The sequence below is a fragment of the Calypte anna genome, chromosome 26 (genome assembly GCF_003957555.1).
Source record: "Calypte anna isolate BGI_N300 chromosome 26, bCalAnn1_v1.p, whole genome shotgun sequence".
Classification (NCBI taxonomy): domain Eukaryota; kingdom Metazoa; phylum Chordata; class Aves; order Apodiformes; family Trochilidae; genus Calypte; species Calypte anna.
The window spans coordinates 4,143,597-4,171,102 of NC_044271.1; the positions used below are offsets into that span (position 1 = coordinate 4,143,597).

At 43.6% G+C, this 27,506-nt stretch overlaps 1 protein-coding gene across 2 annotated transcripts; it reads right to left on the reverse strand.

The window, feature by feature from the left end:
• Positions 1-148: 148 nt before the first annotated feature.
• Positions 149-27,034, reverse strand: LZTR1 (leucine zipper like transcription regulator 1). 2 transcript variants are annotated; one of them, XM_030465548.1, is made up of 21 exons: positions 26,845-27,023; positions 26,700-26,762; positions 26,511-26,567; positions 25,851-25,930; positions 25,409-25,517; positions 24,836-24,919; positions 22,812-22,869; positions 22,157-22,296; positions 20,993-21,194; positions 17,303-17,455; positions 12,998-13,108; positions 12,344-12,436; positions 11,360-11,455; positions 10,062-10,245; positions 8,287-8,456; positions 6,936-7,092; positions 5,872-5,998; positions 4,671-4,820; positions 4,352-4,457; positions 3,701-3,781; positions 149-953 (listed from the first exon to the last, which is right to left on the reverse strand). In XM_030465548.1, the coding sequence occupies exons 1-21, from the start codon at positions 27,018-27,020 to the stop codon at positions 837-839; spliced, it is 2,514 nt and encodes an 837-aa protein (XP_030321408.1). In that variant the 5' UTR covers positions 27,021-27,023; the 3' UTR covers positions 149-836. The 2 variants fall into 2 exon arrangements, with proteins under 2 accessions (XP_030321408.1, XP_030321409.1); XM_030465549.1 differs by lacking the exon at positions 17,303-17,455 and having other exon boundaries at positions 26,845-27,034.
• Between the last annotated feature and the right edge of the window lie 472 nt (positions 27,035-27,506).

Consider the following 27,506-nt stretch of genomic DNA (forward strand, 5'->3'; position numbering starts at 1 on the left):
CCCACAAAGGCAAAGACTAAGGAAGACACTTCAGCATAAAATTAGTAACGAGATGTAGCACACATTATTAACAAAGTGACCTTCATCAAGCTTGGAGCTGGTTTTGCTTATTTTTTTCTCCAAAATGAAAGCCAAGTCAATCATGAAATGCCAGAAGATGTTAACTCTTTATTAATAAATTGCTTTAGAAAGGCTTAGCAAGACAGGATTAATGGATTTGATGGTCAGAAAGGACTGCTGTAATCTTCTGGTCTGACCTGCTGCAAAGCACGGGTCTGAGCTTCCCACAGCCCACCAAGGGAGGCAGTCACAAAAGGGTTTATCTTTTAATCCACACCACGAAGCCTCTAAAAAGTCACTACATTCTGGTCCAGTGGCCAGCGTCACTGCAAACAACACCCTCTATGCTTCCAGTTTTGTTCTGACTTCCCCTTGCAGTCCTTGGCTGTGTCAGCTAAATTCTTGAAATAGCATTGTTTATATTTTTTGTTTCAAACTATTAATTACTCTCTTAGTCATTACTGCTTTATGTTACAGTATAAAAGTAATAATAGGCTAGATTCTGAACTGAGTTAATCCCCAGACCAGGTGGAATAAATTCATTCATGTAACACTTTCAATTTTACATTCGTGTAGCAGAGACCAAACCCTTCTCCACAAAGGTACAAACCAAGGAAATCCACAGGAGAGCAAGTCAGCTGTGCACACCCCTCTGGGCTGCCTGCTCTGGTGTGTAGGCTCTGAACAGCTCAGCATGGAATGGTAAACAAAAGACTCAGCCATAAAATGGTAGGTTTTTTGAGGAACAAAAAGGAAAGTTCAATTACCAAAGCATGTCATATGTCTGAGCCCAGCTCTGCACACTGCTTGTCAGATATGTGGTTAGCTAAGGACTCTATGATGTCAAGGAGGAGCAGCTGACTCAGGGAGCGGAGATTTGGCAACTTGGAGACCTTCAAGGAAAAGAAAAACAGAACAGAAAAATAAAACAAAACAAAAAAAAACCCAAACCAAAAAACAAAACAAAACAAAAACAGGAAGAAATTAAAATCCTCCCCAAATCATAGCTGACTCAAATCATCACCATTTTACCCCTGCCAACCCCCAATGAAAAATGCAGGTCAGGCAAGGCAAAGGCTGGGCACACACAGCATAAAATGACAGCCATGGGCGGCACATGAAGGCCCACGGGGGCTCCACAGTCACAAATTCCTGCACCTACAACCCAGTTTCAGACTGCTGAACACAGGGGGTGGGAGGGGAAGACAGCAGAAATGCCAACCCTGAGAAACCAGTTTACTTACTGGTAACAGCTCTGCTGCTCATGGATGCCAACTTAGCACTCTCCTAAAAGCAAAGTTGGGCACCAGCACAGCCCTGAACTTGGTGTCTCTGTGTCTCTACTGAGTACGTGACTGAGGACCAGATCTCTTTACTCCTGAGGAGAGGACATGCTCAGGGTCTGTGCTGGTTTTGCTGTCATGTCTCCCTATCAGCACAGGTCACTGAAGCACTGGCCAACAAAAACCTTCACCAGGGCAGACAAAGAGAATCCACAAGAACCTTTGTGCTCTTGGATGGTTCAGAAGCTCAGCTGTTATCAAAAAGGATCTCTACACATTCCTTCTTTCTCCACAACCTCATAGTCACTAATCCCTCTCTCTGGAGTAACCAACACAGACACCCAGTCTGAAGGCAGCCTCTATCCTGCCCAGCCTGCACTCACTGACCTCCTAAAACTCATCACCTCCATCTATGAAGTTCAACTGTGATAAGACTAAAGATGTCCCAAGCATCTCTTAAAACCCAGGAAGAAAATGTTTGAGTATATTTTCAGAAACAGCTCAGGACATCTGCTTGAAGTAGAATCCCCAAAAAGGAAGGTCCCAGTGAGGGGTGGGAAGAAAAGGGACCCCTCATACGGGTGTGAGTCCTGCCCAGGCACAGGGCACGCACTGCAGAGAACAGAGCAGCGTGGCAGCACAACCACTTCACAACAGCACTTTTATTAGGGCTTTTGCACAATACTGACACACAAGAGCCTAAAAAGACATTGCCCAAACTAGCAAACCTCTGAGAACACAGCACTTCAATTCATGTTCTTACTGTGGCAAAAATTCCTGCCCAGCCCAAAGGGAGGGCAGTGTCCCTCCAGCTGGAAGAACCGGAGATGCCCAGGGCCTGAGCTCCACAGCCCCCCAGGTGTGGAGCCAGAACAAACCCCCCCTCGGAGCCTGAAGCCTGCCAGGGAGCAGAGCAGCAAGGATTCATGCCCAGCCACACAGAGTCACCCAGCACCAGGCCAAAAATCACACACTGAAGCCTCTCAGGCCAAAGAAAAACATTGCATAATTACAATTTCTTTGGGCACATCCGCTTGACAGTCTTCCAGCCACTTTTTGATGAAAACTGTTCTAACAGTCAACAGTCTACATTTAAAACATTTCCACATATTCTGGTTAGTGGAGAAAAACTGAGTAACGCCCCTTGGTTGAAAGCTCCCTTGCTGCAATGTTCATTTCCCCCAGCACCTTCTGGTGAGAATTGCACCAACCTGTTTGTCTTCTATGGCCTCCACTGGGAAGTTGAAAGCATGAGATTTTAGCTTTCAGCAGCTCTAACACATGGACCCCAAACCCCAGGAGACATCCAGCCACCAGGCTACCCGTAACCCACCTTGGGACCATTCTCCACCCCCTGCTGAAGCTGAGCCACTGGGCAGGATTCAGCACACCAGAAGCAAATGCAAAACTGAAGGCAGGGGTTGTAACCTCCTGCTGGGGACTCTCCACTGAGTGTGAGCCCCAGGTGCTGGCTTCACTCTCAAAGCATTTTATGAATTTTCAGTTATTTCTGGAGGTAAAATGCATCATGCTTGGGCAACTTAGGAATTTAACAAAGAGCCTTAATACCTCCCTCTGTCTCATCTCTAGACACAAACTGGACTGAGCAGTGCTTTTCACAGGCAGCAGCAGGAGGATTATGAGATTAAATATAGAGAAGATACAGAGCTACTGGAATACTAACCAGGCAATTATTAGCAGTAAGCATGTAGCATCCAGAAATCCCAGTTCCTGTGCTTTATCTTCTGATTTCATCCATACTAATAGTTGTGCAACAAACTGGTGACAAGATGTGAAACTCTCGTAGAGGGATTGTATCTCACAGGAGCAACTAAATAAAAACCCCTTCTCTCAAGTGACGACAGGAGTATCAGCACCTCAGGCTCTTGACCTTTCCTACCACCAACACATCATCCCATGTACCAAAACATGGGAAGTGCAGAAAGCTCAGGCAGGACACAGTAATCTGCCTTTTGAGCACATGACAGTGTAAAGCCTATGACAGAGAATACTTGAAGAGAAATACAGACAGCACACCCATCACCACTAGTGATAGAGAGATTTATGTCCTCAATACATAAAAAAATTATCTTGCTGTACACATGAGAATCTAACGATGGCATGGCACAAAATTAACAGCAGGAACAAGTGGAAATGGAAGCAAGTCTGTGAAACCTCTGTTGTGGAAGGTCTTGACAAGTATGTCAAGTATGACTTGTGAGTGTCAGTGATACACAGCCAGCTCTCAGCTGTCTGACATGAGAGAGAATGAAATGATTCCCACGTTAATGTGTCTTTAACCAACGCAGTGGCAAAGTACAGCAGCTCTCAAAAGCCCCAGAAAAGATGCAACCAACCTTGGTGAACTGGTGAACAATGATGTGCAGACAGTGCCTCTTCATGTCCAGGGCCTGGGTCTTGTCAGCTGCCTCTAAAATCTAGAGTAAAAGCAATGATTTATTTTATCTTCTGCATGGCTCAGATGTCACAAACACTGTTCTGACTCAGACTCCTCTCAGCTAGGGAAACATCTCAATTTTTTTTCATTACAAACCTGAATCTTTTCCAACCTATTAAAAAATAAGCCTTGGATTTAAAATGTGTGGAGTTCTCAGGAGATAATCAGTGGGAAACTGCAGATCTGTTTCAGAGCCAGTGAAGTGCCCCAGTGACACCAGCAAAGGCTGAAACTGATCTTGCCTGAGTTGCAGGGGTTCATTCTGCCTACCCAGTGGATGGCTTTGGAGGCTTTCTTAGCACAGAATATATTTTGCTAGCTTAAACGTCATCCTGTCAGCATTACTGATAGAAAAAGGCTAAAGTCACTGGCACATCACTGTTTGCCATGGTACAAATATCTACTCTCTGTCAGGCACCCAGGGCCACTGACCTCAGAAGGGCTCCCCCAGTCTCAGGGGATGTCAGTTTGGAAGTGACTCAGTGAACCTGGCACTGGCTTTCCTGTCCCTAAGTCAAGAGACTAAATAAAGCTGCTTGGGGACAATTACCTGGAGGACATTCTCCACTGTGACATTCATTTCTAGATTCTGCTTGCAATAGGCTTGCAGTCTGTTGTTGGAGAAGCCATAATAGTAGGGTGCAGCAAAGAGGTAGCTGTCAATCTCATTAAGGAAAAAAAAAACCTTAAAGAAAAGGTAACAGCACTGATTGCAAATACAAATTAGTGACAGGAGGTACAACGTGGTGTCTCTTAATGCAGTCCTAACAAATAAACCCCTCAGTTTTGGCAGTCTAGAGCAGAAGGAAGGTAAGCTGCTGTACATGCACTTTGGACAGATACTTCAATGACTTGAGATTTAAGGATACAGGGAGTCTTCAGGAGGCATGTTTACTTCTCCATAATAAATGTATCTAAGCATAGATTCAAATGCTTGCTTGCTGGGAACCATTTCACCAATAGAAATATTCACTTGCCCATCTTCTGGCATGAAGGAACGGAACATGGCTTCAAAGTAACTGGAAAAAGAAATAAAACTGATGTAACACATTCTGCAGACAGATGGTTTAACCCAGTATTGTTCAGAGGCTGCAGCTTCCAAAGAAGTAAGTTCAGGTGACAATCTGAGCAAAAATACTGCTAAGTTCCTTTTGCATATCTGTCTGTCTGCCTGTGAGAGAACTCCAAATATAATCCTCCTAATTTCCATCAGCACTACCTGAAATCTGCCTCTATTTCTTGAAAATTAGGACACATGGTGCTTTGATTTTCGTCTAATTTACATAAGACCCAGTAAAGAGCTTAAAGCATTATGAATTTCCTTGGTATCTACAGGTTGCCAATCATGTAGGGTTGTTTTAAGAGCTGTGAAATGCTTCTGGTAAAATACCACAGTAACTAATACTGAATATTATTACTGCAACTGAAAAAAACTTGTAACAGTATTTGAAATAGAAATTTTACCAGACTTAATGTTTGGTGAACACAAAGGTGCAGGCATGCAGAACACACAAGCAAAGGATAAATCCACACAGAGTCCCCACCTTCAGAAGGGTCAACTATTTGCTGCTGCAACAAAATATGGGAACAATCTAGTCCCTGTTATGCACCATTTTTTGTTCTACTGATTTATACTCAGTCTTAAATATGAACAAGTGAGAAAGAGATTCAGGTTTCGCATGATCCAACGTGGATGTTCACCATCAGAAGACTCTTGCTGACCTCAGTGAATATCTGATGCTTTCCACTTCACTTAAACCATCTTTAATGTTTTACCCTTTCTCCTTTCCTGTGATTTTACAGCTTCTTTGTCCTGCAGTGCAGCTTCTGACACATCCTCTGGAGAATCTCTACACTTTTAATTTCCTCCTATCTTTCCCTGCTGGGTATCAAATTGAAAAACATATTTAATAACTGTTGCTTAAAGGCTTATTAAATCCATTGAGCAAAGCTGCATCTTGCACTCAGTGTGGATACAAGAAGTTCCTCCTTGTCTTCTACAAACCCCAGGCTGCCCCCAGCTGCATGGCACTGAATTTTACACATTTATTTTAGAGAGCATGGACTCACCTGGAGCGGGCTGCCAGGATTGCTTTGTGGGCTGGTCGTGGGTGGCCATCTAAGAGAAGGATGATATCACAGAACTCAGTCCCAGCTCCTTCCAGGTAAGCCTTCATGTCCTGAATTAAAGATGTTCCTGAAAGTTTAACAGAGTGAAATAGGTAAAGACAAGATAGTTCCAGGTGAACAGGTGCTATCAAATTATCCATGTATTAACATGGCTGAGCAACAACTCCAGACACTTCTTTTGGGACTCTTGGGATGAACCTGAGGCAGGCCCTTCCTTATAACCTTGGAGCAAAATGAACTTCATCCTTCTCCACTGCAGTCCATTACTGCTCATTCCAGAAACAAACCTGGCAGCTCTGCTTTCAAACTGCTGGCAGCAAACACCAGAAATGGCCACAACTAAAGGTGTTCACTGTAGATAAGTCTGATTTTTTCTGCCCTTTTCATTATTTCCAAACACAAGGAATATAAAATGTCTTTAAATACAAAGGCTGTCCCAAACTGTCAAGAAGGGCTTTTTTAATGCAGAATTTTAATTAACTTTTGAAAATTCACAGTAACTGAGAAACTGTACACATTCAAGTCTGATCCAGACTCCTCCTACAAAGTTCATCCTTCAGCTTTTTGATGTTTGGGTCTCCTGCACTATTCCTGCTCTGGATACAGAAGCTGGCTGAGCCATCTTGCACCTTGCTTCTCCCTGGGACAAATGCCAGCCATAGGATTCTAACTGACCTTCCAGGACTGGCTTCTCCATCTTTCTTGCCAATCCCCAATTCCTTTTGTGTAGTATTCCACAGAGTCAGGATATTTTATTGAAAGAACATGATTATATTTAGAGTGCCCTTTCATGTATTTTGATGTGAATTTTGCTCTGATCAAAACTCACTGGGATAAGAACCAGCAAGCCCTGTCTTAGTTTGGGAAACAGTCAAAGCACAGTTACACCAACTGGAGAAGCAGTGGCCTGCAGTGCTCTACTTCCTAGGCTGCTTCCTAAGCAAATCAAACCATTAGCAATGCAAACCAGCACAACTGATTATTTCATGAAGCACAGAAGTTACCAATGTCAAGGGGCTGATCAGAATGTGTTCGAACAGGAGGTTGCTGCTTTCTCCGTACAATCTCCACTATGAGAGATGAAGAAAGATGCTCAAACTCCTTCATCATTATTACTTGATTAAAATGGGACTCCTTGACCACAAAGTTGAGGCAATGTTCCTTAAAAAAAACACAATTTAGTTAAAATATTATGGTTTACTGTATGAAGCATCACATACATGTTACACGTGTAAACAGCCATGCTCTTCTTACAACCCCTCCATGTAGATCCTGCAGCTGGAACTGTCAATGACCCCCTTACTAAGTAACCATTTAGGCTTCTACTTAAACAGGAAATTCCAGACAATTCTAAACATCTAGGAAAACCTGGCTAAGAAATAATAACAAGGAAAAGATTCATTGTCTCCCATCCAGCTGAACTAAAGCTTTCTAAAGCAGGAATCTCAGGAGACACTGAACACCTCATGGAGCTGAGACTGGCTGCCATCAGGCCGATCCCAGATTATTGGCACCAGATCCACCTCCTGAGACACTGGAGCTTCTGGGCAGCAAAGGGCACCAAGGCTGTGCACCAAGGCTGTGCCAGCAGCTACCTCCGTGCTGCTGACCCCACTGCTGTCCTCCTGGATGCCTTTTCCTTTGCTCACAGCCAGCCCATGAGTACCAGTACCTGGTGAGTCCTGGTCCCTCCAGCCTCACTCTGCTTCCAGCCATCAGCCACACAACCAGCTGAGGTAGCCAGGCTGCTGAGAAGGGCACTGCATAGTGCACAGTCCTGCAGGGACTCTGAAGACTTGGGTGGAAAAGGTTCTTCCCTGCACCTTCAATCAGAATTCTGTCCCCTGTTGGCTGGAGCCATCACAGCAAACCATGGTCTGGGGGGATGCACTGACTCTGTCATGAATTTTACCAAATGCCTAAAACTCCCCAGCCCACTAGAGACAAAGACTCCTAGACACATTCTGGTTTTCAGTAGAGTGCTTTTCAGACCAAAGGCATGAGAACAGAATTTAGTTTTTCATCAGACCAGGTGAAAGAATCCTCTATAAAACAGCAGGACCAGAAAATGCACTGGTTCCATCCTGCTGCAGTGACAGTGAACTGAGGAAGAGCCAAAGTCACTCTGCCCTTGACATCCTACAGGGCAGAGACACAGAAATATGCAACAATTACTGAAAAAACCCTACATAATATTTGTGAGCAACTGCAGGACAATCCACTCTAACACAACTCAAGCAACTGTACTATAGAAAGAACTGAATGTGCAAAAGCTGCAGTTCCTGCAAAGCATTAATTACAGTGATTTTTGAAAATAATTTCTTATCAGTTACTTTGTGTTGGAAATGTGATTACCTTTAGCTGATCCAGCTGAAGCTTGTTAGCATTTTCACATACAATGAGCACGTTCTGCAGATCTACAGAGGCTTCAATATATTGAAGGCAGAGCTGCTCAAGCCGAGATAGCTTGAAATTTAAGGCTAGTTTGTATACATCCATAATAAGTAACACATCCTGCACGTGGCCTGAAATTGCAAGAGAAAAATATTCTGGAGAGCTCACAGAACAAAAAGAGGAACCTTTCTCAAAAGTATCTTTTACATCAACTTAAGCATTTGGAATAGCACAATAGGCAAAATCTGAATTGATACTAAAAAAAGAGTTATTAAAATTGAGGTATGAAAAAACCAAAGATTTTTGGACAAAGATTTTTGTGACAATCTGGATCACGATGTTTTTTAAAAACCCTCCAAAGAAAGTGAGGTCTCTCGAAACACTGACAAGCTCCAAAGCTTAGAGCCTGATTTTTCCCCAGTGCCCAGCTGCTAACAGCTCTGCTGAAGTCCCTGGGTTTTATGCAGTTTTAGCAATGAGCTCCCTGATTTTGGGAGACCCTTACCAAGGTTTGCGTGTGCACAGATCTGCAGCAGAGTTGAATTAAGAGAGGGACAGTGGGGACCCTCGTGAGCCTCTGCAATGGGGCTACTGGGACACCAACTCAAGGAATAATCTTCACAGCCTTTGCTTTCCTCACAGGAGATCCCTGACCATCTGCTGTAACTACTTTTTGATAGAGAAAATCCTTCTTGCATCTCATGTGCCTTCCCTGTGTCTAATCAGGAAAATCCCATTTGATGAGCATGCCCAATCCCATTAGCTCAGCCTCTGGATGGATCCCCAAGGTGCTGCCCCCTGACCTGAGAGGAGCAGCCAGGGATGTGGCCACTGTAGCAGAGAGGGGAGATTGTTTGATGGGCTGGGGAGAAGGAGAGAAGGGAAGCAGGATGCTTGGGAAGTGTGTAACAAAGGGGAGAGTCTGATGTGGTAATCCCTTCCCTGGTCTGATCCTGTCCCACAATAAGCACCCTGAGAATGTGTGAACTGGCTGAGATCATCAGACACCAAGGAAAAGGTTCTTTCCTCTCCATTAATTAGAACTGCTCTGAAACAGGCAGGGAAAGCCTTCAGCTAATGGCATACAAATATTTTCCTGAGAATTACCTTTTATAGGAGGGATAAATCCTGCACTGAGACTGGGACAGACATCCCTCACCTTGCCAGACCGTGCCAAGAGGCTGCAGCTCCCCTGGGCACCCACCCTGGCTCCTGGCAGACATCACCCCCCAGCACAGAGCTGAGAGATCCCTGGCTACCTTCCAGCCTGCAGGGAGGGGATCCCATCCAATGGGCTTTTCGTTTTATAAGACATTCCTTTGGACAAGCACTTTGAAAAAATGATAAATGCTGGACTGCTCTACCTCTCTGTGTGGTATCAGTTTGCAACGGATCAAAAACAATCCCAAAAAATTAAATAAGCCAACCCAGGATACACAGTCCTTCCAGGATGCTGCCATGTTCAAAATGCCATGAAATTTTCGCTTGTCTGTGTGTTTGGGGTGTTTTGTTACACCTTTTGGAAAGATCAAGAACCTGCTTTTCCTTGATGTTTGAAAAGAATTAGGAAAAAATAAAACACTGTTGGTCTGCTTTGACAGAAATCTGCTTTTTTTCCTCTCAGGCAAGCAATTAAGCACTTAGAGCAGGACTGATCACCTGCTCCATCCTGCTCTGTATCAAAATAAACGTTTGCTCCCCAGTTGCCAGGTTTCTTTTTGATCCTGCCATCCTACCTTTGCGAGGGTATTTTATTTTATCAGTGTACAGGAACTGCATGAGCACCTCGAAGGGCTGTGCCTCAGCCTCTCGGATGGGCACTTCCAGCAGCGGCTGCAGGCGGCACAGTTTGACATTCCCACCAATCCCATCCTTCTGGCATCCTGATTGTCCCTCATCTTCAATATCTTGCTTCGATTTCTGAGACAGAGAAACACCCAAACATGCTAACAAGGCTGTGCCAGCTCACACACCTTGCTACCAAAACAGCAGAAAATGTTTCTGGTTTACTGCACGTTCTGCAAGACCTCATTAGCTTCAAGATAAGAAGGAATTCAAATGCCTTAGACTTACAGTCCCATGTCCTGTGACAAACATGGATCAGAACAAATGTGAGCTCCTGGCTGAAGCATGACCTCAGAAAAGGGAGGAATAGATTGCACTGAGCTCAGTTTCTGCCCTCAAGCAGGATCAGCATCTCTCCTTGGAGAAGGAAGATCTAGGAACAAGTTCCACAGAACCCTGCCCTGCAAAGTCAGAGCTCAAAGCACTGCAAAAAAGTATTTCAAGCCTGAAACATTTTCATATTGAATACAGGAGCTTTTAAGCCATTCTGTTGCTTTCAGGGTTCACTTTAACATCCTTCTCCAGTGAAAAGGGAGAGCCACAGGGGGGCAAAGCAACCACTTGTGGGACAAGGAGATCCATGTCTTACTACAGGTTGTTTGCTACCACACCCTCAAGAGCAATAAAACATTTGCTGCTAAGAAGCTTTTAAATTCTTAAAATTAATAGACAATGGACCAGAGGCACCAGACCTTGAACTCTGGAAAAAAGTCAGGAAACACCAAGGTAAAGGGAACAGAGCCAACCTCAGAACCTTAACACTGCCTTCCTTCCAATCTGTCTCATCCTGCAGGCCATCCCTGATGCAATGCAGCTCTCACCCTCCCCAAAGGGATGGACACACATCCCCTGGGATTTTCTACAAGGTTAGAACTTCAACAGCTATGAGAGCTCTCAAGAACCAAACCACCAAATCTAGGTAACTGGATTAACTCTGGCTCCTCATGTAGCCTCCTCCCCTGGCCTGGTACACATCAGGGAGCCTTTGTGAATATTAATTAACCACTTTATTTTACCTGCCTTAGAAGATAAGATAGGGCTCTGCATCTTAGCATCAGATGGTGAGTGCTCTGGCCTCTGCTCATCTGACATCTGACATCTGTCTCCCCAGGTACTCTTTTTCCTAACAACCTTACTTTCAAAATGGGGCAGAATAAGCAGTACCTCACCACAAGATTAAAATACTCACCTGTTTCAGCCTCTCCCTTGCCTGAATGATTTTCTTTTTCAGCCACTTGCAACGAGCTGTAACAATTGCTGTGTGCCCTCGAACTCGTTCTTCCTTCTGTCAAAGGCAAAAGAATAACACACATTAAACTTTTATTCCTAAACCACATGGTTGTGGCAGATGGCAGAAGCCTGGGCTAAACTCCAGGTTATTATATATTTAGTTTAAGTTAGACTCAAAGGCAACCATGCATCTGCTCTGACATACAGATGAAATCCCACGCCCCTGTTCCCTAAAGGCAAACTCCATTTGCAAAGATTCTCCACAGAGTGGAAACTGCTGCATGGGTTCAGTGTCAGACTTTGCTGTTTCTTGTTCCATCTGAGTTTTGGTTTTCAAAACAACAGCATGTCTGTTTGCTATTGTTCTTCATAATCTACATCACCTGTTGCTGAGGATCAGTTATCTGAACTCTGCAACACGTTTTATAACTTAAGGCAGGTAAATTCAAATTCCTCCTGTTTTTCTTCAGAAAACGTTCATTTTAAAATTTTGTAACTGTTTTCATCACTAGACAATCATTCCCCTGTGATGCTTTTTCTCATTCTATTTTATTTCTGCAATTAAAAATGGCTCCTGAAATGATACAGGGATCTGCAAACCACTGATGTGCTCTTTCCAGGAGAAAGCTGGGACCTTAGAGCACAGAACTCCTGAGCATCATTTTCATACTGCAGGTATCTATCATGTGCTCTGATAAATTTGGGTTACATCTCAGTTATCTACAGATCTTCTCAGTTTAAGATTCTTCAAATTTATTTTGAATTTATCTGGAGTAGTGTAACTTACTAAAACACAGACATAGTTTTCACCAGTGGCCCTGCTCTTAAATCTTCATTCCCAGGTTTTCTGGCACAATAATGGCACAATTTGCTTTTTCCCAGCAAACATGCTGCACACACAGTGACACCCCCCTCTGGCACCTCTTCAAGAAATTCTACTCACCTCTCCCAAAACAAACTCCAAGTCACTGAACTGCCTGTTTTCCCACAGCCTTCCATAATCTTCGTGCAGAGTGCATTTAGGGTAACATGAAAACTAAAAAAACAAAACCCCACAGAAGACAGAATTCATTTCAAAAGGCTCAGTGTAGCACAGAAAGTACAAAATAACAAGTAAACCAAATGCACACAAGGGCTTCATCTGTGGTGAGGGCAATGAGAGGTAACACAGGGTAACATGGAGAACTGTGGCATATCACAGCTTGTGGGTTTCTGGATTTGGTGGCTTGGAGTCTCACCTGCTCTCAGGACTTCTTGGAAAGTCCCACACAATAAAAATAAACCAGAGTGTAGGAGGATTGGACTTGTCTTGAAATTTGTATAGTTACTGGGGGGATGTTGGGAGTGCTGCATGAAGATAAAGCTTCAGTACAAAATGCTCTGACCCAGGAACCTTCACCCTACCAGTAGGTAAGGAGGAACATGACGATTCCAGTTAAACACCCTGGCAAATCCTGGCTGACACACTTTTCAGTAATTTGTCAAAGTAAGTGTTAATGATCTCTGTTAGGACATCAGAAAGCACTGAAGAGCTTGGTCTTACAAAAATGTCCATCTAGATAACACATCTCAAAATATTTTAAAGATATACAATCACCTGGAACCTGTACATTTCTCCACTTCTAATGTTATTGTCCACTGTACCCCCAAAGATGTACATAGCATCTGAGATAACAGCTGCAGCGTGGAAGAGTCTCCCACTGGGTAACTGGGGAAAGAAAAGGACAAAATAGGTGAGGGAATAAATAAAAGAATCTGAAGAGCTTGCAAGAGATCAACAATGAGAAGTGAAAAAGAAAGCTTCCATCTTAAGAGTGACACTTCTTGCATTTCAGGATCTTTTCCTAGTGTACCTGCAACATTTTTTCTAGTCACACTTAAAAACACCTAATTCATTGCACCTTCTAATCAGAATGGTACAAACACTGAGCTCTACACACTGTGAGGGTCACAAGAGATCACTTTCCAACCTCAGACTCAATGCTAAGTTTAAGAGAAAAATAAAACCCACATTTCTAGAAATAAGCAGATGCTGCAAAGGTGAGCACTCTGAAAACTCAGAGCTTATTCTGAATATTGTCAGGAACTTGAAAGGAAAATTGTGATCTATCCCAGGAGGATGTGGAACTCCAGGCTTGTCACTCCATGTCTCCCCCCAGCTTGCTGGGACTGGGTACTGGATCCCTCCAGCAGTGCCAGGTTCTGCAGAGGCTCAGAGTTGGAGATGATCACAGAGCTGGCACCACAGAGTCAAGTCTCCATCCTCTGTAATGCCAGACACAGAAAATGAAGCCACCCCACACTCCTCAGTGCCCCAGCTACTTATAGGACTGAAGGATCACAACACAGAGTACCCCTGGAACTGCAGATTCAGACAATTTTTGAAGAGGGAAGGAGTCACTGGAAGTCAAAGCCACCACGGCCCTCCTGCACAGGACAGACCCCATCACTGGGAGCCACTGCTTCCAGGCTGCACAATAGGCATCAAATTAGCACATCTCATTGGGACATCCCACAGAAAGTCTACAATCGTGACAGTAACTTCATTTATTTTGTTTTTTAGTAGTTTTCAGTCTTGTTTTTTCTTCCAGGCATCAAATCTCATCAAATCTTTGCCTACAAAACAAAATCCCTCTGGTATAAGAAATCTTCTCTTCTTGTACATATTTATAGACAACACTCAAGTAAACTCAGACACGAAACAAGATTATGTTTATCTGGAGAGACATATTTTCCATGAAACCATGCTGACTGGCATTTTTCATTACCACTGAATTATCTCTTTCACCACAGCCTCACACAACGGTCTCATTTAGCTTCTTACTCACCAGACTTTCCATGACATTTTCTTTTCTCCAAACTACAGCTTTTAAGGATAAAATCACCCATGCAGTAACTAGGACCTGCTTGGTTTTTAAATCAGATGTGCAAATCAGATTTTGCCACCTTAAAATGCACATTTGCCTGTGCCAGTTTAACAAGTCATCTGAATTTCCCTGGATAAACAAGACACCTTCTGTCTCTGGCATAAGCCACAGATACTTTGTCAAAGCAACTTTAATAAATATTGTGATGGGAAGATTATGAAATAATATTGATCTACCAGTACATTCTTGCTGGGCTCCTATTCAATACCTCTCCAAAAGCAGGTAAGATTTCTGTCAAATACAATTTATTTTATATGGCCTCTATTTGTTCCTAGTAGTAATTTCATTAATTAAATACTATGTATTGATTGAAAAAATTCAAATGTATAATAGTAGCTTAAAAATACACCTTTATCAAGTAGACCTCCAACCTCACCCCAAACTACAGAGTTTGCTTGCCAAGCCCTATTCCCACACAACTAGATGGGCTGATTTTACCTCTATTTTAACATCTTTCTTATAACTGGATCTCCAACCAAGTACTAAAAAAACCCCAAAAAACAGCTGCTCAGCCAGAGACCAAATGCAGGCCATGTGATTATACTTATTTAGGTCAATTTCCCTGCCCTTTTAAAACAAAACAAAAACTTTAGCTTTGTTTTTAATTGAAATAATTCTTAATATTCTCTGCAGTTGCTTTTATAAAGCAGACATTGTATTTTACAACATTTTTTTCAATCAAAAAATTACAGCGTTTTCACAATTGGTGCTAGAAAGGAAACACGAATCATATGAATAGTTAACCAAGTAACACCATACTTGCTACTCACATCACATTTAACTCAATCTGTGAGAAATGTTCTTTTAACTTGTAATGGCTGGGAGCAGAGTGGCCAAGGAACCAGAGCTTTGCCACTTGCTTGTAACTTAGGCAATCAAGACACCCAAGTGTTTAAATAATGTAAAGAAATTTAAAATACGAAAGGATAGCCCAGAAAAGAAAAAAGTCATATCCAGGTCATCAAAACATTGTGCAGCTGCAAGTTCCAGTCTGTTTGTTTTAGGCTGAATGGGAAGAGCAGAATTCAAGAAATCCTCATGTGGTGACACTGCTGAGAGGGGAGATCCCAATGCCAACTCCCAGAACAATCCTCTGCCCTGCCAGCACCAAGGGTTTGGCCAGAGAAAAACTTTGGTCTGTTACAAACCAGGGAAGCTCAGTCCTTAGGAAGAAAACATTCAAAGGAAAAAGCTCAATGAAGCTCAGGAGCATGAGCAGCTGGAGAGACATTGGGCTGCATGCTCTTTACCCACCTCTGCCAGATGCCAAAGGATTGCCCTAATGTGACAGTATTTTTGAGACCTTCCAAGCTGCCAAATCCAGCTGCTGAATGCACTCAATCCAGGCAGAGTTTATGAGGAATGTTTGCTAGCCAGGATGGTCAGAAACCATCAGCTTCCAATTGGCTCCCCAGACACCCCAAAGCAAAGCTCCAGATTCTCCTCTGCATGGAGCTCAATCCCCTTTCCTCACCTCCCCAGTCTTTTGGGTTTTATCTCACAATGTCCAGCAGGGTCCCAGCTCTGCATCTCAGCATGAGCTGCTCACTCCTCACTGTCTGTGCAGATGGGATGCTTGCACCAGAGGAGACTAAAAACTTTCCCACCCCTATTGTGCACCAGACACTTCCCCCCTCACCTTCCCTTCTCTTCAGATGATGGTGAATCCTTCCCTGATGCACCTGAGTGAGAGAACTGCCTCAGGATTATGGGGATAAATGGAGCCATGACACAGCAGAGCCACGTACACTTCAAGAGAAAGCCATACCAGATAAAGTCCTCCTGGTACAATAATAACTGCTACCTAAAACCAGCCTTGGGCAAGAATATCTTGAGTCTATCAGGTGAGGTAATCTGTACAAAACTATACTTTTGATTTGCAAGAACTGTAATTTCAGTGAGGGCTTCTGCTGGTGCAACTCCAGATGGTGACATGGGAATCCAAAGGGCTCTCATCCTCCTTGTCTGCAGTGCATACCAGAATGCTAAAAAGCACAGACTAAGATGCAGCCAGTCTGCATTTGTCAGCTCTAGATCCTTATCTCTCAGTCAGTGTGATCTCCTTACTTTATTAGCAGTGTCTGACAAAAGGAATTTTAGATTCATTGCTGACACCTCTGATGATCAGGGCTGGCACCCCTCTCTGCTGCCTTGCCCACTGCCCTGGTTCATTTGTTAAAGTGTTTTCTCTATTTAAGGTTAATGAGATTTGCAATCTGAGGTTTTTTTCTAAGCTGCAATCTTTGCTTTCAAAACCAGATCTCATCAGTCACCTTTGCCTCCCATTTCAGAACACCTTTCCACACTGCTGGCATCATTCAAGCCACCAGTTTCAAAATTCAAGTATTTAATTTTTTCCCACTCCCCCCCACCAGCACACACACCTCTTGTGCTCAGAACTCACCCTGTATCCTGTCTAGACAGCGCAAATTGAGTTTGTCCTGCAACACTCATCAGGGCCCTGATTTGACTTACAAAACTGTGCATTAGTGTTGTTTCTGCCAGAGCCAGAGCACCCAGCAATCATTCAAATAGTTGAGATTACAGCCCTGAGCATCATCTCTGTGGCTGATTCCACATATTTTAAAATAAACTCAGCTAAACCTATGCAAACTCTTACATAAACCAATTGATTTAAATTTTAACCTCACCAGGAATACATTCAGCTTCACTTGAAGTTCTTAATAAATTAAGTGGAACCAATATAAAAGTAATATTAAACCAAATTAATAGTACCCACTCAGAGGCAACATTAATTTTCTATATGCAATTTAGAACTTGCATGTATAGAGTGCAGCCTTAAATGGTTCTAAGACTACAGTTTAAGCTGAAACAGCTCAAGATAAATTTCAAAAAGAAAAAAAGGAGCGGAGGAGAAAAAGCATATACAAGGCTGAAATTTACTTCTCTCTCCTGGAGTAAACTTATTTTGCATTTTTGAAGTTTTCTTCACTTCCAAGGGTTTCTTTATTTACCTCTGAGTCTGCTGTAGGTGGTTGTTTAACTGCTGTTATGCTGAAATCTAAACCAAACACATCTCGAGATTTTTTTAAACCACGTTCTTCCAAGGACAAGGAGGGAGCTTCATCTGGGGCAGATACTCTCTCAGCCACTTCGGGACAGGACACCTGGTTACAAGATTTAAAAACAATAGTGTGTAAAAGTATAGATGGGAGGCATGAGAGACTGGACATGGAGCAGAAGCTCCCCTGCAGCTGAAGCTCTGAAATACCATGCCCATGTATCCAAAATGTTCAGTATCAGTCCAGAAGAAGCATCACTGTCTTGTTTGGAGCCTATCATGGCAGCTGAATGATTGACCAAATTAGTCATGTCGTTTTCTTATGTTTTTTTGCAAAAAAACCTGTCTGTCATCCACATCCTGTCTATCATCCACATACAGCTGCATGTTGCAAAGGAACTCTGTAAAAGCATGTAATACCTCAGAAAGGACATGAATGAAGATCTGACCATCAGAAATGGAGCTGTGCAACAACCATAATTATTGGTTACTCTGTTAACCAGGTTTTTATAAACACTAACACTTTCAGGATGTCTCTTCCCAGCTTACTGAGCACAAACTTGAAAAGGTCATAGGTATGAAGATCCTGAAATTTAGAAAACTGTTTTTCCAAAAGGATGCAAGCCTAAACACCACATATGATTTATAAACATAAGATGTATCAGTCTTCCCTTTGTGAGCTGCTGGATTTTCACTCTCCCAGGAGAACATGACACCCTGACAGCTACACTCCCCACATCTGAAGGCAGATCTTGTCAGGGGCCTCACTGCAGGAATTCAGGGTTTTGCTCACATAATAACATGTTTCTTTTGCCTGAAGATACCTCAGCGGGTGTAAGTGATCCCTGCACAGTGAGGCCGTGGCAGACTCAGCCACAGTAGGATGAGTAAATCCTTTTAATCCTTCTTAGCTTCCCACAAACCACGTCATCTGAAGAAATCCAGAACAGTGCTTCAAAGTAAGCCAGAGGTTACCAATACATTAACCTCCCTTTTTGCTTATTAAAAGAAAAATTAAGAGCTTTGAAAGTCAGAAATGTTTATTGCTTTTGACTCTATAAAGCCTAATTGTGAGACTAAGTTGTTCCACAAGCCAAGCTTTAAAGATTTATCCTGTAACTTCAGGACAGATTGCTCACCCGTCCTGCAGCCACCAGGGAGCTGATGGAAACTCACTTGGGCACCAGGAGGAATCACAGTTTCACTGTCCCACACACTGCAAGGGAGGAGAAATTCTTCCTGAATCACCTTGTCCTCTATGGGGCACTGCCTGTTTCCAAACATCACTTTTGATTCTGCAGGACTGTGTCCACAAAGAGATGTGGGTCCCTCCCAGACCTTGAGCTCTTTGGCTGTACCACAAACTGTTGTGTTCACACGTGGGTCTGTCTGTCCATCCATCTGTTTGTCTGCTGTACAAGATGAGGCATTTTCTTTCTTACTGCCTGCTGGTTTTTTTACTCTGTTCCAACCTTCCTCAGAAAGCCAAGGATATTTTGAGTTCAATAGGAAAATTTGAAGTGAGTAAAAAAAAATCTATTTGGATTCTTTTTTAAATCCCCTGAGAGTTCTGAATAAAGGAAACACAGCACCTCAGGAAGCCTGGCAGTGTAACACAGACAGGCATGGATTTAATAGACATTCCTCCAACTGCCTTAGAAAATTAGAAACCCCTGTGAAATTAGCTGTGAAGATCATCTAACAGTAAGGGTGGAGAACAGCTCTGTGTGCTCTATAAAATATATATGTACATATATTACAGCATCAAGATGAAGGTACAAGGCACGATGGGTTGCAAATGTGCATTTCACAAAACATCCTAAAAGCATAAAACAGGATTTTTGGTTTATTTTTGAAGTACCAGCCTGTTCCACTTTAGTTTCCCCTCTTCTACTTACTAAGACATTTTTCCCATGCTCCAGGCCACAACCAGGCACTGGCAACAACTTGGAGAGGCAGAGAACAACAACAAGTTCATCACCAGACTTCTTTCCAGTTTTTGCTTTACCTGTTTACCCAAAATGCAGAAAATGCAAGATGTCTCATGCACCTACAACACCTGACATTTGATATGGATACTCAAGAACTACTCCTACCATCCCCCTGGCACTCACTCTTAACCACTGTTACTGAAGTCCAAACTGTGCCACCTTCCCTGGGTAAAAACTTTTGAGATTCCTCAGTCTCATGTCACTCCTCACCTTCCATGTGTTCTGTAAATGACAACATTGGCAGGAAGAGAACAGGACTTACATACTCAAAGGCAACTGTACCTTTAAAATTTGGAGATGCAGTTTTATTAATTTCATGTAAAAATAAATCTGCTTTGTTAAAGCAAAAAATAGGCTCCCATTAAATACTCTGGTCAAACAATTATTCAAAATGAGGCCCCCACACAATTCAAGAGCAGTGTGTAAATGGTATTTTGTTATTCATCAAATGCTGAGCTCTGTGTCTTTGCAAACAAACTAAAATATAATGCAACTGACAAGGATGTGAGCACCTGTCATACCAGTTCTGGTAAGATGAGTAAATTTGCATTTGATCCTAATTCATGTAATATTCAACTCTAAGTTATAACCTTAATCTCTGCAATTCTCTATACAGCACACAAGCATCAAATATTTCTTCCCCACAAATCAGCCAACACACTCTAAACCCTATCAGTAAGTAATCTGAAGTATTTTAACTTAGCTTAAGGTAAAATCTATTAAATTTAACTAAACAGCCAACATAACCATTCCAAACCCAGGAAATGCACACATTAGTTTAGGCTTTCAGAAACCTACTGGTTTGTTCATTCTGGGAATGAAATGACCAGAGGCCACTGAAGCCACATCTACTGAAATGTGAACTGAAGTGTTACTGAAACCATTCAAACCCTCAGTGCTTCAATTTGAAACACAAGGTTATCCCAGAGATGGTGTTTATAAGTTTGCTATGAAAAAATATGGCTATTTTAGCCCACAGTCACTGCACTGTGGTGAGCAGCCCTGAAAAGAAATGTTCATTATCTCTTTTTCTTTACATCTTCTCATTTTGGGTGTTTACTTGGCTCTCAGTGTCTACTCTCTTTTTTATGCTCATGTAAAGAACATATGTTTTTTAATTTATAGATCTTATTAATGCAAAGACATTCAAAAAAGCCATTTCTGAGCCTTGCTATGATCTCTATTGTTATTTTCCAGTTAAGCCTTTATAGGCAAACACTGTACACTTGACCTAAAAGGGAAATTCTATTCTGTATAATCACAGCATTTAGCAGACTCGATGCACACAGGCATTAGCACAGTGAAACAATCATAACTTTGTCTACTTTCCAGTTCTGCTTCAACAGCATCGTGCAGCCAACCACTCAACCACTGCTCCTCACAGTGAATTCATTCCTAATCTTTGTTAGATAATGATTGACTCATGGCTGGAATTACAAGTGTTTTATGGTATTTCTTTAAACTACTAAGCAAATTTTAAACAGGTCAACAATGACTAATTTGTGAAGCCTGCTGCCCACAGTACTTCAGCTGCTTAACCATTAGCAGGAAGGAGCTAAAACTCATCATCCCTGTCACAAAAATCTCTGTAGCCCGACCACAAAAATGGATCAGAAGAAGACTGAGCATAAAAAGGAAAACCAAGAGCTTACCTCACTGTCTGGGCTGGGCTGGATAACTTCCCAGGTCTGGGAGTCCACGTCGTAGCAGTGCAGCTCGTTGGGCAGCGTGTTGTCTGCAGCACCCCCAAACACATAGAGGTGTCTGTCAAAGGCAACCATGGTGTGGCCATATCTTCTCTGGGGAGGGGGAGGAGAGCCTCGAAGCAAGTGCTCAGTAGGAATCCGTGTCCAACTGAGAGGTCAAATGAAACAGTGTATTGTTTTACTATTCTTTTTCTGCAAAGGAAGTTTTCTAACTCTCAGACTGTAAGGAAAAAGAAGAGGAGCTCTACTACAGTAGCTATTGAAGCCCAGTGAGAACAGAGAGTGACCAGTCCTGCAGATTTGTCAGATACCTACATCAGCTCCATGGTGCTAAAAGGTGATGCAGACAATCTGGTTCCATAACACAGATGTATTTATGTAAACCCAAGCAACTCAAAGACCCCAACCTGGAAAGGAATTGGTGACCTATGATCACCCATTTTAACCACTAACTCTTCAAAGTAAAGGGCATCATTCTGGTACCATACCCACTTGTATAAGGCATCACTTACTCATCATGATCACTGGATTCAGCCCAACCTGGAGGCCATTAGCTGTTGTTTTAGCAGTGGTTCCACTTCAGCCAGTAACCAGGCAGCCTAGGATGTCAGAATAGACCAGTGCTCCTCTTATTCCCACTATTTGGCTTTTTCATCCCATTAGAGGGGCCATACTTTCAGAGCAATAGTCAACACTGAGCATATGTCTCCAACTGAATACTCAAAGTTTAAAAAATAACATGCATTTTATTTTTCCCAGTGATTTCACTGTGACCTAGTACTTCACAGGCCCTCTGTCTGGTTTCAGTCAGATATTCATATAACAATATTTAGGAATGTAATATCTGACATCCCATTCTGAATACACTAAGATTAATAGTTACTGTTTAAAGTGAATCTACTAAAGTTTCTATTTGCCTGCTGAAAAAGACCAATCTGATGCACATGGAAAACAACAGAATCTAATTAAAACAGCTCATATTTTATCTTGCCTACCCTTCCTCACCATGCATTGAAGTACTCTTCTTCAATACCCTTCAGTATGTGCATTTCTCAACTCAAGCAGTCAAGGATTATGTGGATTTTGTGCTACTTAGCTGCCTACACTTACATCTTTTCCTTGAATTCAAACTGGAAGAGATTATTGGTAATCTTTGCTCCACTCTGGCCAGAGAAAACAAACATCTTGTCTTTGCAAACAGCCACAGGAAAATTACAGCATGAAGGAGGAATTTCACCACTTTGTTCAATCTGAAAGATAATGAAGTTCAAATTTTAAAATGAGTTATTGTAGTGCACAAGTCCATGTGTTGGGTGTGCTGCAGGACCATGCAGACAGACAGCCCACATGGCAGCAGTGTCTGCAGACACCCAAGTCCCCACAAATCTGGCTACAGGTAATCAACTAATGCTCTGCTAACTCATCTGCACAGACTGATTTTATCATGGATAAAAAGGGCACATTTCTAAAGCCCCTGGGCCTGGAAGGATTAGGCCTCTGATCTTGGTAGCAAAGCTCCCAGAACAGGACAGTGGTTAAAGTGGGAAATGCAGCCCCCATAGCACAGCCACCAGGGGCAGTTTGGGTCCAGCTCACAGAGCAAAAAACCACACTTACATATACACTTGGTTTTCCAAACACACAAATAAAACCAAATCTGAACTGTTTCTTTTCACCCATGCAGCAAATACACCTGAAGTGAGAGCAGTGCAGTCCAGCATAGGAAGTTTTAAATAATGGTGTATGAAAACAAATTCCTTCTTACCTCTTCCCAGCATGTTAACTCTCTATCTTGTAGGCCAATGGTCCACATATCATTTAACCTGTGTTATAATACAAAAGATGCTTCATTTAGAACAGCTTATTTTCAGTCATTTTTTAGCTAATGGAAGTGAAAGGACAGAGATCCTATTTTATCATCATTCCTTCTGCACAGGAAGAATCTCCTGTTTTCACTAGCAGAAAAAAACTTCTAGAATCTTTTTGTCTGTTACCTAAACTTTATACCACCATCTCAGCTTGCTTAATCATCTGGTTACAAGCAGACAGCTACAGTTACCAGTTACAGTGACTCTGCCTGGAGCTTAAGGATTTGAGCTATTTAATCTTCAGGATTTTTAAAGAAATACCCCTTATTACCCTACCTTTTTCTACTCGTCCCTGCTAACCCCTGAGACTGACCACAGTAATTATTTACGTGGCTGAATCCTATCTCAAATACACAAAAGAGGATGAAATGGGTAACCTGAGACATGACTGAATGTATCTGACTGTGCTTTTCCCAGTACAAGTTATTCACAGTAACTGCAGATGCTTCTTTTGTTTAAATCTGCCTGGAGGCTCATGTTCCATAAAAAGACAGTTTTTAATGTGATTAGACATATTTAACATAAATCAGACAGCTCCTCTCACCCAATCTCTCCTTCCAGCTACCCACAGTCCTTGGGGAACTCCCTAAGATGGAAAAAAGCAATTCCAGAGTCATGCATCTTTCTCCAAAAATAAAGAAAAGATCCCATCTGTTTTCCCAATGAACAGCAGTAGTTCTCCTGGAGACATTCAGGAGCTGACAACTCTTCTGCAGATTCTCCCGAGAAGAGGAGGCAACCCAGCAAGCTGAGGCAGATGTCTGTGACAATCTCTGTATGCCCTCATGACATAAATATTGTGCATCAACATAAAATATTTCTGAGGTTCATCAAGACAAAAAAAAAACCGTGCACAGTATTGATTCTTTCCTGATAGGCTAACAGCACATGTGAGGAGCTGCTGTCTGGGACAAGGCACCAGACTCCCCCTTAACTTCTCAGCACCACTCATTTCCACTCTTTTCCCATTCAAAATCTCACATCTCTTCAACCTATATAATACTGTATCTGGCAAGATTGTGGAGCAGACCCTCCTGGAAACTATGCTGTGGAGGTGCCTGGTGGCATCAACACAGATTCACCAAAGGAAAATCATGCCTGTAAAGTCTGGTGGCCTTTTGTGATGGGGTCACAGCATCAGTGGGACAATGGGAGAGTAACTGGTATCATCTACCTGGACTTGTGAAAAGGGTTTGGCACTGTCCTGCACAACATCCCAGTCTCTACATTGGAAAGATACAGATGAAACACTCAGTTGGTAAGGAACTGTCTGGAAAATTGCAGAGAGTTACAGTCAACAGCTCAATGTCCAGTTGGAGACCCATGAGTGGAATCACTCAAGGGTTGGTACTGGGGCTGGTGCTTGTTTAACATCTTTGCTGGAGACATGGACAGTGGAATTGAATGCACCCTCAGTTAAGTTCACTGACAACATCAAGCTGTGTGGTGTGGGTGACACTTTACAGGGAAGACAGGACACCCAGAGAGACCTGGACAGGCTGAAGAGGAGGGCCCATGACAACCTCATGAAGTTCAACAAGTGCAAGGTCCTGCACCAGGGCTGGGGCAATCCCAAGCACAAACAGGATGTCTTCAGCAACATCAGAAAGCCTGTGGCAGGTACCTTTAAAGAAATGCTCATTTGACAGATTTCAAAGATCATTTAGGGTCTTTACAGCCAAGGAAGCTGTCAGATTATACAACCAGAGCCATTCTAAGTCACCAGATTTTTAGGTTTTCAACACATACTTATTTGAACATGTGAAGAAGTGAATTGCAAAAAACTGTAAAAACCACTCTGGGTTCTGCAAACCAGAAAATGAAAATGTATATGAAAATGTCTCTACAGAGGTAAAAAGTGAGGCACTGGGATTTTACCAGCTTGGGAGGCACCCAAGGACAGAGCAACCCCACCACATACCTTGCATTGCCATCATATCCTGCAAAGATCCACAGCTTGTCACTGTACACTGTTGCACCATGTGCTGACCTCGCAACAGGCAACCTGCAGTTGGGAAAATGAGGAAGAAAATAAGTCTTAAATCACTTGCAGGTGTTGTGAGGAGGATGTGCAAGTGTGTGTGTTTCAGAGCACTCAAAGCAAGTCCAACTTTATCAGAAAAGAACATGCAATGTAACTACAAATAAGCTTCAAATTGGTTTCTAATAAAACTAAACTGAATCTATGAAGGATCAACAAATTTCATGCTACCCTTGAAAAACAAACACTTCAAAAGAAAAAAACTTCCTTTCCTGCAATCCCTTCTGGCACAGAAAAAGGAAATGTGAAAAATGGATTTTGGTCAAATTTCCAACATACTACGTTCTGGAATGGAATCCTTACAAAAAAGCCTCCTTCACAACAAAAGTTTTCATAAAACTTTAATCAAGAAAGTAGAACAGAAGTCTGCCTACAGCCTAAATTAGCACTGCAACCAATTCTAAATGTGCCACTTTAAATGTTTGCTGAGTGATGCTCAAGTCCCCTGCTTACCTTCCTTCAGTCTTCCACTCTGTCCACTGTCCAGTTGCAAACTTATATTCGAAGAGATCATTTTTATTCTTCAGGTTGGAATTAGAATAAATGTCTCCAGTATAGCCACCTGAACAACAACAATTCCATTAGACTCAAGCACAACAGAGCTTTCACACTTCTACTCATTATATTGAAGAAAAGTTTATATACACAAAGAGAAGATACTTGGCTAATGGATTAGTGCAGGTGGGAGTCTTCTCTGCCACTCCTACCCCTAAAGAATGATGAGTTTCAAGTTTTCTTTACTTTAAAGAAAACAGCACAAGTGTTTCCAAGCTGAAGTTGAAATCACAGTCAGCCATGAAAAGTATTGGATTTGCTGCTAAGATCTTTTGACACCTCCTAAAAATATCTTGTTCTCTTTTCAAAACAACACAACTGTAATCTGCTGCTCTCTTACCAAACACAAACATGCTGCTCCCATAGACCACAGCCGAGTGGTGATACCGTGGTGCTGGTGGGGTCCCCGTGGTAAAAGCCCTGCACGACATTTAGAACAGCAGCAATCAACCCCCTTGCCATGCTTCAGGTACTCAAAGCTATTGTGCAGGTTGAAAATAAGAAAATTGTTCAAAGCTATTCTCCTGTTCCTGAGTGTTTTCACTGGGTTAGGGTTTCCTAATTACACCAAGATTTTGTGACAGACTTGGCACTGTATGTAAAAACAGTTATACACTCGATGCTGCTGTTTGGTAGAGATATTGAAGCACAAGTGAGACAACACAGTCCGGAGCAAAGGAGCAAAGCAAAGACACCCGTGAGCCCCCCGTGGCACCGGTCCTGCCCTGGGGGTGCAGCAGCCCCTCCCTCTCCCCGCACACCCCTGAAGTGCTTCTCAGAGGATGGAGGAGCAGCAGGAACCAGCGGCTCTGTCCCTGCCTGCAGCCCCGGGCCCGCAGGAGCCGAGCGGGGACACCCGAGGGACAGCGGTGACAGCAGCGGGGGGGCCACGCTGCCCCGTGGATGCTCCGGTAGAGACCCCGATTTTTCCAGCTGGGACCAAGGTGCTGAGGAAAGAGTGGGGATGGAGACAGCGAGCGGGAGAGCCCCGCACACCCACCTGCACCAGGAGCAGTCCTTCACGTCGAAGCGCAGCAGGTCGTTCAGCATCGTCTTCCTGCGGGGAGGGAAGAGAGGAGGCTGAGCCGGGCGAGCAGCAGCCCTGCTCCCCCAGACCCCTGAGGACCCCTCAGGCCCGCTCGCCGCCCCCACTCCCGCCCCTCTCCCCACGGGCCCGCCGTGGCCTTACCCGTTGTCCCCGCCGAAGACGTAGATGGCGTCCCGGTAGGCCACCACGGTGTGCTTGCTGCGCCTGCGGGCGGCAGAGACCGGCGGTCAGGAGCTGCGGGACACCCGACACCCCCCGCCTCCCGTCCCCGCCGCCCCCCGCTCACCGGGCCCCCACGAACTCGTCGCAGGGCGGGAGGCGACGCCAGCGGTGCACGGTCTCGAAGGGCCCGAAGTTGAGGGTGAGATACTCCACGCTGTCCGAGCAGCTGTGGTCGAAGTCCACGCTCGGCGCCACTTTCGAGCGCCCCGAGCCGCCCGCCGGGGCCCCGGCGGCCGCCATGGCCCGCGCAGCCCCCGCGCACTGCGGCTGCGGGCTGACTACAGCTCCCGGCGGGCGGACTACAGCTCCCGGCCTGCCCCGCACCGCAGCCCCAGCCCGCACCGCTCCCGGGACCGGCAGCCGCTTTCCGGGCCCGGCAGAGCAGGAGGCTCCGGGGCTGCTTCTGTGGAGGTCAAAGCCAGGCAGGCTTATAGGTGTAAGGAGTCTGGTTGTTAATAAAACCAAACCAAAACCAAACCCAAGGCGCAGACCCCAGGGTGTGCCAGGCCCGGGGCAGTGCGGGACCTGCATCCCACCCTCGGCTCTTAGTTTTGGTTATCAGGAGTCTGGGTTTGCTAACACGGTGTTAGAAACCTTTATGAATATTAGTTTAGTTTCTTCTCAAGAGCAGACATCAAGAGGATGCTCTACACCTCGAAACCAGACCTTAGTTAGACACAGGGCTGTGGAGGCCAAAGTTGTTTCAGCTGACACCTCTCCAGCAAA